This window comes from Python bivittatus, unplaced genomic scaffold, assembly GCF_059951505.1.
Source record: "Python bivittatus isolate LINGU-HERP-01145 unplaced genomic scaffold, Pbiv_v1 ctg000340_np1212, whole genome shotgun sequence".
Classification (NCBI taxonomy): Eukaryota; Metazoa; Chordata; class Lepidosauria; order Squamata; family Pythonidae; genus Python; species Python bivittatus.
The window spans coordinates 18,768,597-18,781,164 of NW_028277056.1; the positions used below are offsets into that span (position 1 = coordinate 18,768,597).

General features: G+C 35.9%; 1 protein-coding gene across 4 annotated transcripts in view; it reads left to right on the top strand.

Annotated features, from left to right (window-relative positions):
• The window catches only part of ZC3H12C (zinc finger CCCH-type containing 12C), a 75,722-nt gene extending 66,471 nt beyond the window's left edge, over positions 1-9,251 (top strand). For all 4 annotated transcript variants that reach the window (XM_088140642.1, XM_088140644.1, XM_088140645.1 and 1 more), the window contains one exon: positions 136-9,251. In XM_088140642.1, coding sequence (XP_087996768.1) covers positions 136-1,532 — 1,397 coding nt within the window. In that variant the 3' untranslated portion in view covers positions 1,533-9,251. The remainder of the gene's footprint in view (positions 1-135) is intronic.
• Positions 9,252-12,568: the final 3,317 nt, after the last annotated feature.

A 12,568-nucleotide genomic window follows, 5' to 3' on the forward strand; every position in this document is an offset into this window, starting at 1 on the left:
CTGCATAATAGTTAACGGTCCTCCTGAATGTGTAATTCAGTGTGCACAGTACTTTTTTTTTTAACATTGCTGAAGAATTAAATTATTCTTTTTTTTTCTTTGCGTGCTTAAATCTTCAATAATAAATTCATACAGGGAAGAAATGCACTTATGGACACAAATGCAAATATTATCACCCAGAAAGAGGAAATCAACCTCAGAGGTCAGTAGCTGATGAACTTCGTGCCATGTCTAGGAACACAGCTGCCAAAGCTGCTAGTGAAGGAGGGCTGGTGAAAAGCAACAGTGTTCCTTGTAGTACTAAGACAGATAGCACTACAGATCTCAAGCGAACTACTCCAAAGAGGCAATCAGATCCTAGTATAAGGACTCAAGTCTACCAAGACTTGGAAGAAAAGCTCCCCACCAAAAACAAATTGGGAACCAGGTCTGTACCTTCTTTAGTTAGTATACCAACTTCTGCTGCTGCAAAACCCCAAAGTACTGCACCTTTAACCAATGGCCTTCCATCTGGAGTTCATTTCCCAGCTCAGGATCAAAGACCACAGGGGCCGTATTCACCAGTGATAATGACAACCAAAAATCATGGAACGCCAATGCCTTATGAGCAGTATCCCAAATGTGATTCTCCTGTGGATGTAGGTTATTACTCTATGCTCGGCGCATATTCAAACCTAAGTATCTCTGGTCCACGAAGTCCCGAAAGACGTTTCTCTTTGGACACAGATTACAGAATTAGTTCTGTAGCTTCTGATTGTAGTAGTGAAGGGAGTATGAGTTGTGGCAGTAGCGACTCCTACATGGGCTACAATGATCGATCTTACGTGAGTTCTCCTGACCCTCAACTGGAAGAGAATTTAAAGTGTCAACATTTGCATCCCCATAGCCATCTGAACTCACAGTCCTTCTTACAGAATTACCATGATACGCTAACCAGAGTGCAAAGTTACAGTCATGAAGAACCAAAGCATCATCCGAAGCCTCCACTTCCATACATGGCTGTGCACTTTCAGCATCCAAACATGGGAAGCCGTTCCAGTTGTCCTATTGACTACTCGGCTTCTCAGAGTTCACAGCATTCAAAAAGCATGCCTCTGGGAAGAGCTCTTGCATCCACAAGACTAGACAGTGTATCAGACTCACGTTTGTATGATAATTCTCCATTGAGAAAAAGAAAAACATACTCCGCTCAAGATGGACTCAGCAGTTGGGATAGGCCAGGCTATGGGATGGAGGCCTATGGCTATCGTCAAACTTATTCCTTACCCAGCAATCCCACTCAGCCATGTTACGAGCCCTTTGCCTTCCAAAGCTTACCTGAGCAACCAGATCAGCCTTGGCAGATACCTTACTGTGGGATGCCTCAAGATCTTCCAAGGTACCAAGACAGTCGAGAGAAAGTCTACATCAATCTGTGCAACATTTTCCCCCCTGACCTGGTGAGGATTGTAATGAAAAGGAATCCTCACATGGCAGATGCTCAGCAGCTTGCTGCAGCCATTTTAGTGGAGAAGTCTCAGCTAGGTTATTGATGACATGATATTGACGATGCATCTTTATGGTGTCTATTAGTTCAGTTTCAGCTGTATTGCTGAGGGAGGTTTGCTACAATAGCATCTGTGATCTCCTTCTCAGCAAGGAGGTTATATAGTAATCCATATATGTGAAATACTGTGCCATGGAACCTGTATGTATAACCCCACACACTGGAAATAACAGGATTTATTTTAAATACTCAGTTTTTTAAGAAAAAGAAATATTTCATGGCTGGAAGGTCTCTCTGGCTTACTATATTATAACTATGATTTCTCAGTAAGAATCTCTAGTGCATGTGGGTTTTATATGCAGCACTTTTTAATATTTGTTACATATTTATTAAATTATTGGGTGTTTTATCCTTCAAGTGCAAAACATTTTTTTTTCAAAACAGCAGAAAACTGAAGAGGGTTTTATGTGCCCAGCCAATTTTTTTTCAAGCCAAGCTTATTAGGATCTATTTTTTCATAATTAAGTTATTTAATTTTATTGTGTGATTTTCTTTGTACATAATCATTTTATTTATAGAAAACAACAGTCTTTTACAGCACTGAAATTATTTTTAATTAATGTATAAGTTACCAGTTTTTACACTGAAATGGGTAACAATATATTAGTACTTTATAGTATGGCACTTTTTAATTTTTTTGGTTGTGGATTTAATTTAAATTATTTGTTGATTACTGTTAATTTTGGTGTAAGCAGAAGCAATCATTAGGAGAGAAACCTGCTTTTATTAATTTATTATGCAGATGAAAAAAACTTTTATGTGCAGGTTCTGAAGATACTGAGCTTATCCAGTTCCTGACTGTCACAAATTTGACTACAAATATATCCGTTTAGGCAGCAGTCTTATGCAGCCAATGTACATTTCCATTAATCAGAAATGGCATTGAAAAGTGTATCTCTTGTTCCTTTACTTAATACACAGGTATTTCATAAAGTAACTGTTTTTAAATGAAACAAATTGTGTTCTCAATGCAATTTTTGTATATAAGATATTGTGTATTTTTCATGCTATTTATTGAGAAGGTTTTACATTGTGTTCAGGATATGCAACATCTTAACTGCACTATAGTAATGGTAATTATAGATGAAAACAGCACATACCTTTTGTGAAATACTATATATGTCCTCAGAATTAGTTTGTCTGGCCTGTTGCATTATATAGGCCCAGTTCTTGCCATGAACAACATAGTTTTAGAAGTAGACAGTGTCACCTCTTCTAGTATTAGTATGGGAGATTTCTGGTTTTAAGTTTTGGGCTCTTTGAGCTCTTGTAAAATGTAACTTTACATAAATAGATTTAACAGTAGCTCTCACAGTGCCTAATGCTGTAGACATCATGATTATGTATACTACATATACTAGAATTCCCTTCAGAGCTTCACACTGTGATGATTCCCAAGTTTACATAATTATTGCTGATAACTGGGTGGATAACTGCAACTTGAAGATGCTGTAGAACCAGAAAGTACCTACGCTGTTGATACAAATTGTATCTTTAACTATTAGAACTATTTTAATTTATAGATCTAACTTTTAAAAAGAACATTTAATTGTGTGAAAATGATTTTAGACTTTGGGCAACATTTTATCTCTTATTTTTTTAAAAAAAACGATAAGACTTCAAACCCAAACTTTTTTTTTTCTGTTTGAGTACCCTCTTGACCATTTCTCTTAAAATTGAGTAATATGATATCTAAAAATAATGGTAAAATGCTGCCTAAAAAGAATGTCCAAGCACCTTTTGAATACATTTTTCACTACTTATGCAACACTGTGTGTTGTAAGAAGTAGGATGTTGATACACAGTAAATGCTCCTGCAAAGCATTATGCTTTTAGAGGTATCCAGTAATCTGAACCATGTTCAGCAACTTTAATTCAGGAATTGTTCTTCTACACAGTGTTCAGTATTGTCTAATCAGACAGGATATCACTTCCGTTAGGTTCATCTGCCTCCCTGAAGATGGCATCTTACTTTTTGTCCAAGTATCCTGAGGAAGAACCTCTTTCTTTAATCTTTCTTTCTTTTGTCCTCAACTTCCTTGTTCCTTGCCTTTGCAGAATATATTTTATTGGAGAGATTGTACATTTTGCATGGATATGCAGGTCCTCTTTTCTTTGAAATAGAACTGGCTTGTTCCAGTAGGCTTGTTATTCATAGGCTGTTTATGGCTTGTACTGTAACTTCTAAATCTTGGTAAGAAATATTCATGCATCTTTAAAATATACCTGGAGTCTTGCTACTAGTGAGGGTGAAAAGCAGAAATATGACTTCTGGAATAGAAGCATTTCATATTTATTTTCAATTGATGTATATGGAATCATACTTAGGATTGACTGCAGCATATTTACTTGGAAAAATGGCATGATCATACATTGTATACTACAGTGTTAAATGTGCAGTTGTTGGACACATGTAATGCAGGATTTAAACACATACTGAAGAGAAATGTGCTGAATTACTGAATTTAAAGTTCATGGCAGCTCTGCTTTAATACTTACCTTCAGAGCTGATATGGCCTTCTTTAGTTACAATTAAAAGCAGGTCACGCGCGCACACACACGGCTACATTGTATTCCACTACAATAACATAACTGCCTCTACTGTATACTGTATTTTACAGAAAGCTCCAGGTTTTGAATTAATTAATTTGCTGCTCTCATTCTATCATTTCTTCAGTGGGAATGCTTGATTTGGACTACCTATAATTCTGCCATCTTACAAACAGTTAAATTTGATTAAGTTCATTGGTGATCCTTTTTGTGCTGCAGGGGTCTTTAATAAGCTATTCAAGTGAAGAATATTCTTTTAAGTTCCAACATTAAGAAGATCACGGAAAAATTGGTTACCTATTATCTGCATACCTTATGTTCCCAATGCGGTTATGGTCAGGGTGTAGAAGCAAGGAAACTCATGTTGAAATCCACTTTTAGCCATGCAAGACCGCTGGATAACTTTGGACCAGTCACTCACTCTCAAGTCCAATCTGCTGAACAGGGTTGCTCTTGCAAGGAAAAAATTGGAAGCAGAAGTGAATTGTTCACCTCATTGAGTTCCTGGAAGAAAGATGGGATGTAAAACTAACTGTAATTACATTCACCCAAGTGACCTGCTATTAACAACTTTAATCCTCCTTTTGTCATGATATACCAGACATTCAGAGCCTGCTATTATTGTTTACCTCCTGAAACTTGGTTCTTCTAAAGTATATTTTAGTAGGTTTTCAGAAATGCTGTGCTGTGCTGGAAGAAAAAAAATAGTAGTTACAGTAAATCTGATCTATTTTATATCAAAGATTCGATGAAATTCAAAAACACGCCCACCCACTGTATGCATTTCCGTTAACACAAGTATTTACATGATCTCAAAAAGAGTCTTTTCAAAGGGCAACTTAAAAAAACATGCATTTTTGCTGCATCCATGCATATCAATTTTGGATCCAGGCAATTATAATTGTAAAGTTCAAATGTAATTTTAGCAGGTAAAATTTCAGCTCTGATTGTTCACACAGCATATGAACAGTTATAGAAGTTGGCCAAGACAAAATGAAAATATAGCACTCTTTTATTATTTGGCAGTTAGTTGATGGATATCAATAACTGGAACCATTTCAGTATTTGTAATGTATGGATATCATAGGAGTTCACAATGTATCTTGTGTAAGTACCTACATTTGTACAAATTCTTTTTTAAGATGATAAACTGAAATTTTCAGAGGCTTTGTGTGTGTGTCGCATTAACATATTTGAAACCTCTAATCTTTTTAAAAATCTTTTAATATGTTTTCTTAGATATGAGACTCAGCTATTATTATTTTTTGGAAACTATCACTGTATTGTTATAGCTATCCTTTTATTGTTAAATTCCCAGTCATATCTAAAGTGAGTTTTTATGAGAAAAACATATAATTACAGCCACTTCTTTTTGCAGCTGCCATGATTTAGAGTGTCATTTTAAATCTGATAATACTATGGAAAATAAAACATAATATTGATAACTTTGTAGTATAGAGAAGGGTGTCCTATTATTTCTATTGCCCTGCTTGCAGGAATATTTAATTTCAATACAGAGGTGTTTGGCTTCCTCTTCCAATTCTAAAATACAACAGCAGCAATTTGCAAATGGTCCATTCCTTCATCACCAGTATCTCCCTCCTCCCCAGAGTCCTTAGCTACATACTTAGTTGAAAGAATGGCATGATCTTGCCCAAAATGGACCAGATTGTTGAAATGGAAGTGGGGGCAGTTGGGGCTCTGAAGAAAAGGGGAGGGGAAAAACAGGGAATTATTGTGAAAAACCTCAGCAATAACAAAACCAAGATGCTTATCGTGGTTGCTTCTATTCTCAATGAGGCTTTACAACAATTTGGCTAGGCAAATGCATAGCTATTTCATACTCTTTTAAAGATATCTCTAGAAAACTAAACTCTCTCTGTTCTTTTTCCTCAAGCTGTTGAGTTTGGGCTTAATCAAATAGATCCATTTAAATCTGTGGGACTGAAGTTAATATCTACAGGTGTAGATTTTAGTGTATCTGCTTTTCATTTTAGAAATATGAGTAGTTTCTGCAGCATCCATGAATACTCTCCATCATGGTACTGTCAGTAAATCAGCAATAAAACTGTTAAATATTCCATAGCTTTGGATGTTGTGTCCATTATATGTTAAGTATACATTAAAATGGAACATTATTAAGTATTGTGATCTATGCCTTTTTATTCTAATCTCGCTCTGTCCTCTTCTTCCTTTCTCTCCTTCTATGTATAGTGTGTGTGTGTGTTTTCAGGCTTTATTCTTTTAATATTTTCCCACATTTGCCTTCCAGGTTAATTTGCTTCTCACAACAAATCCACCTTCTACTTGCTCCTCAGCTATCCTCTAAGGAGATACTCAAACCATTTTGCTTCTCTGCTTCTGTGCTCTGCTGACCTTTTTCTTACCATTCATATCCCAAATAACTTGTAACACCTACATCTAAACACAACATTTTATTGGAGAAGATAAGTCTCCAATAAGTTTTTAAAATATTTGGTAGTATTGTGAATATTCTCTAATAATATTGAAATGTTATATGTACAGTTAATTCATATCTGTTGATCTGTCTTGATAAAATAATACAGAAAAATAGTTTTGATATTTGTGCCTGGGAAATTTAATTCTTGAAGCATAATCTAGTAAAATGGAACTTAAAATAGGGTTGAAGTATTTTTATAAAGGGACTTGAACAATTCTGTTTTCTGACTATAAATTTATTGTAAAGAGTAAAGATGTTAATAAGGATCTTTTTTAAATACATTAATATAAGATTAAATTGGGGGCAGACTGATATGCATTATCCAGTCAAACTATAGGTGGTATTGTATTTAACCATTCTAAACAAACCTTGCTTTAAAAGAGCTTTAAATTGACTTGAAATTACAGTGATGGTAAAATGGTGTACAATTCTGTAATTTGTGGATATCTACACCTTATTTCAGTATATATTTCAGCATAATTGAAACTGTGATGAACTCTATATGTGCAGAAATTGTCTGGAGTTTAAATGAGTACTGCTTAAATGGTGCTAATATTAAATAGAAAACAGTAAACAGTATTAATTGGATCTTGCTTTTAAAAAAAAATAATAAATATGCCCATTAAGCTAGTTAAGATTTATTCTATGTGTGTGAGTTTCAGTTTTGCCCTTGATGGTATTGTCTTAATTAGGAGTCCCATTGTTGCATGTTATCCTACTGCCCAATTTCCAGATTATGTGAAACTTACTTCTTTGCCATTGATACCATTGCCTGGTTACATGTCCTTTTTCTCTCTGGGCAAAATGCCATACCCCAAGAGAAAGCACGTTAAGGGGAGGTCACAGCTGCTGCTGTTTCCACTGTTGGGGAAGGGCAAGGAACCCCTGTAGAAAGCTAGAGATCCAGAGATGCCCAAACACGTTATTTCTAATTCCAGTACATAGAGACCAAACCATTACTTTTAATGAAGGGGATAGTTTCATGTACCCAAAAAAGATTCATATAACTGCCTTCACCTTCACCGCACAGACACTCGTTAAATAAATGGGGTATGCCATGTAAGCAGGGATTCGTATGGACTGTGGATCCTATGGTATACATTTGCATCAAAGTTATTGACGATGTGGGGACTGCAGCAAATTTTTAGTGAATGCCTAAGGGTATACTATAATAATGATGATGATGATGATGATGTATCTAAAACTATGCAATTGCATCATTGACTGTTAGGACTTTTTAATGATTCAGCACTCACCAGACTTTTCCAGGTGCAAGCGAAACTTTTTAACATAGCTTTTATAAACACTTTTGGAACTCTTTGTAGGAAAGATAATCAAAGGAATATACAAAACATCTGGTAAAACATTCATCTCCTTTCCATTGATTACTTTGTACTTTTTCTGTAATGGGATTATTCACTAGATTTGGCCTTATGAAAAAAAAAGCTAAAAGGATGCATGAATTCTGCTTTGGGATAAAGTTTCTCCTCCTCCTCCTGCCGTAAAATGCACTGAGATAAATGGATGATTGATATGTTGATCCTTATTATGACAATAGGGAAGGAATGTCAAGTTATTGGGTTACAAAATGCTGATATGTGGAAGATAGTAACGGGTGACAGTAAAGTGAGTACATCGCAGACAAATCACTTTTGAGGTCATCAACATGCATTTACTAACCACATGTGGAACGTAGACACTTGTTTATCTGGGTGCTTCAAGAGGCGTAAGATATTTTCAGGCTATTCCAGTCAAATGTTAGTGAATTTATAAAGTGAAAGAATCAGTGAAAGTTCAACTAAGAACAAATATTAGAATTTGTGAATGTTAGAGTCTTATTTGTTACATTTGTAACTGCAGTTTTTATTGAACAATTTTCCCTAAGATTTGAATCTTTTAATGATATGTTCAATATAGAGGTGCAGAGTAACAGCATACCATTGCATGCTATAACCTATCTGGTTGTGGCTTGAAACCAACTGTAGTGGATAGCTGAACCTATATGGAAGGCCAAAGGTCTCAAACCTGATCTCCCGGTAGCCTTTTGGGACTTTGTACGCTGGCTTATTTTTTGCATTGGGGTCATGCCTTGGTAGTACCCATTGCAACCACCTATCTTTCAAGGGTGCTTAATCAGGTGTTCATCCCATTACTCTAGTGTGTGAGAGAAATAGAGTTCTCACACTCAGTGCTGTCTTTCTGTTGATTAAAACGTAAAAGTGCAATAAAGTAATTTCAATAGTAATGCTCCTGGCTGTGTAGTATAGAGGCATATGATTTGATGATTCAACCCTTCCTCCCCTCCTTGGGATTTAGACCAATCTTACCAGAAATAAAAAAAAGCAAACTTTATTTAAAAAGCAAAAAATACAAATTTAATAAGAGGTTTTATATTTTAGATATTAAAATGCAGACATTCAAAGATGAATAGAATACATTCCTGAGCTGTCCAGATCATAGTAAAGTGGTTATAAAGAAATTTACAAAAGAAAATGCAGTGTGTCAGGCAGACCACAAAACGATGTTCATTTGCTACAAATGGCTCAATATTTTGCCCTAAATTAATACAGGACAACTCTAGAGAAAACTTGGTGTCTTCATACACAGCCTGATGGATGGCTAAAAGACTGGTTACACAAGTTCCTAAATTGTACAGAAAAATAACATTACACTTGCACAATAAAGAGAAATAACCTAACAAAAGCTTCTGGCTTGACTTATTTTTATTGAAATAGCAAAATCTCTATTCCTCTGCTTCAAGTTTTTTGGTCTTCCCATTTTTGGGAAATTCCATACTTTAATCAGAGATTATGACATGATGGTAAATCCGACTCTATTTCAGGCTTAGTCCACAACTGCTCTGGAATCCTGACCCTTGATTAAAACAACCAAGGGTTTACTGTTTCCAGCAGAGGGAAGGGCTGGGGTAATTTGTCTCTATGTGAAGCAGTATACATATATTTCACTTGTAAGGATATATATTGACAGTCTGGTATTAGGAACTGCTGTCCCTTGTGGAAATGTGAAGCAGCAGGCACAAAGGTTATATTTGCAGTATGAATTTTGACAATCCAGGTTATATAATGTTTATATTCTTTTGTCTTTAAATGTAAGAACCTTAGAGAAGCTGAGTTGTATTAAGCCAAAGGACATCTGCTCTAGAATTCTGTTCCTAATGATACCAGATGTCTTTATAAGCAGGACCAACACAAGCACAACAGCACCTTCCTGTTCATGTTCTCCAGCAATTAGTGTTGAGAGAAACCTGCTTCCATTGCTGAAGATAAAAGAACTGCACATCATATTCTACATATAATTGCATCACAGATATCTGCAAAGACACTTTGATACTAGTACTGTTTTTTCTTTCAGTTCCTTTCCTAACTATCCCAGATACAAGCTTTGCCATTTTCACAGTACACAACCACACTGATCTGGTTGGCACATAGTAGTGAGCCATGTTTTTCTTTTACTTAGACATGTCTCTATTCTATTCTCCATTTTTTTTATGAACTGACCAGAGTTGTTGGGAGTCAGGCAGTGTAAACATGTCATTAATAGTGAATCCAGTGAGCAATTTATAAACTATGGCTTGTTGGGTGCAGACTGCCAATTACAACTCTTCAGTAAGCCATGCTTAAGCAGAATATGACTTAATACGATATGTGACCCTAGTCACTTTTGAGAGCTTTCTGTCTTTGCCACATCATAAACATAGATTCCATCAGTAAGTTCCACACTACCACTTTCTGGTATGCACTACTTTTCATTTACTTATACTGGACTACATCTGCCATGTCCATGCTCTCACTTCTCAGTTTGGAGAGCCCCCCGTCCCCCGTTTATCAAGATAATTCTGAACTGTTAGCAAAAATGGTGACCTCATTGCTTACCTTTAAATCTAGGTTAGTAACAAAGTATTGACCCCAATTCCAGAACTGGTACTGTATTTTCAACAATGCCATTCAAACCATAAAGTCCTTGGAGGAACACTAGTCTACATCACTCCACTAAGTGAGCTGATAATTTATTCCTACTCGGGAGGGTGGGGGGGTATTTTACCTCTCTCTTTACTGCATGATTGAAAAGATTGTTCAGAAATCTTTGAACATTTTAACAGTTAAGAGTTTGTAGATAAACCTGTACCATTCTATTCACCATTTTGGTAATGTATTTCCCAGTAGGTATCTCTTAAGTGAACATCAATGCTCTCCCTTTTCCTTCAAAGCATCAAACTTTTGAGAGAAAGATTGCAAGAAACATGCAGTAGATGGTAAGAATGAGTGTGGGGGAGGATGGAACAAATTTATACCCATCTACAACTTAAAACAATTTGTGAAGATAACTTTTCTCTAAAAAATATTTAATCTTATCCTGATGTATCATCATCACTTAATATACATTATTTAAAAATGGACAAGCAAATACTTGAAATATCAAGTATCTGACATGCCCAGTTTTGCCAGGCTTCATGCAAAGAATATCTGAACCATCCCAATTTTTTTCCAGAACTTATCTACATTGGTTTATCTTATAGGTGAAATGAAAAGCAAACACTTCAGCTTCGTCTTGAGGAAATGTCACATCAATCATTTCTAAAACACGCCCTCCAAATGGTTGGAAAAATTCAGTTGGAGAACTGAGTGGAGAGTGTTCTAGCAAAAACGTTGCAAAAAACACCTTTTGTTTTGTTTAAAAGATAGCAAACTTCCAAATAACAGAAGCACAGAGGCAGGCCTTGGCAGACCTCAGAATCTTCTGTTGCTCCTTATTAAGTTTCTATCCTAAGGGCTGCAAGAGATCGTACTTTTGTAACCTGCATAAAGACACAGAAGAAGAAGAAACCAAGCAGATTTAATAAACTAGTAAAGAGTCTAGCATGGTCATTTAGTTCTGTGATGGCAATTAAATATAGGGATTGGCCATATTGTACCCTCCAGATATTTTAGACTAGAACTCTACAGGCCCATCAAATATGGCCAGTTATTAGAGTCACTCAAAATATCTGGAAGCTCCAGTGGTTTAGAATAAAGACAGAAGTTGTTGGCCTCAGGGTCCCATCAGCCTTCACTAATTGTTAGGGAATAATTGTAGATTATTAGACCATTGGTTCCTCCTCCCTCCCCTGCAAATATGGTATTACAGAATAAGAAAAGATATATTTCACAAGACATTTGAAATGAATTCTCTATAATTTGATGCTAAAAATGACAGTGGAGGCATGGTCATCATTCCTAAATTAGAACCATCTGGAAGTCACAATGAAATCAAAAGGGTTTTGGAGCACAAACATAAGTATAGTATAAATAAGACACATATAATTGCCTTGTCTGGTATCTCCAGGAATAGGTGAAGTTTGGGACACTAGGTTCAGTGGTACTGATGCATCCTGGCCATATCTAGAATTGGATAGAATCCAAGAATATAACCAAGTTTCAAGTCTGAGTCTTCAAGGGAATTGTCCCTTTTTTTTCTGATCTGCATTTCAACAGGTTGAACTGAAGTTCGGTTTCATCTTTATCAAATTTTATGCCATCATGAGGCACTGATCTGAAATAGCTTCCTTAGATTTTGCTGGAAGTTTTATGCCATCAGCACACTGGTACCATTGAATTCCATACAACTTCTTCCAGCAGTGTCACATATATGTTAAATAGCATAATCAACAGATCAAGTCATAAAGGATATTATAGAGAGCTGTCTGGAATCTGATCTGATAACTTCTGTATGACTGTTCACAAAACATGGTTCAATTTATTATTTTTTTATATTTCACATTTACAACCCACCACAATTGTATACCAACTCTTAGTGACTAACTGAATTAAGCAACATTCTGGGTTCACTTTTACATTGAACCATATACAGAACTAAATAGGCTGGGTTTGCACAATGTACTAAACCAACCTCCCCCCCCCCCCAAATTTAAAGTAAGGCTAACATTCAACAGTTCTAGATATGCAGTAACCCAGAATTTGGTGGCTGTTAAGATCTAGGTGGAATGAAACAAG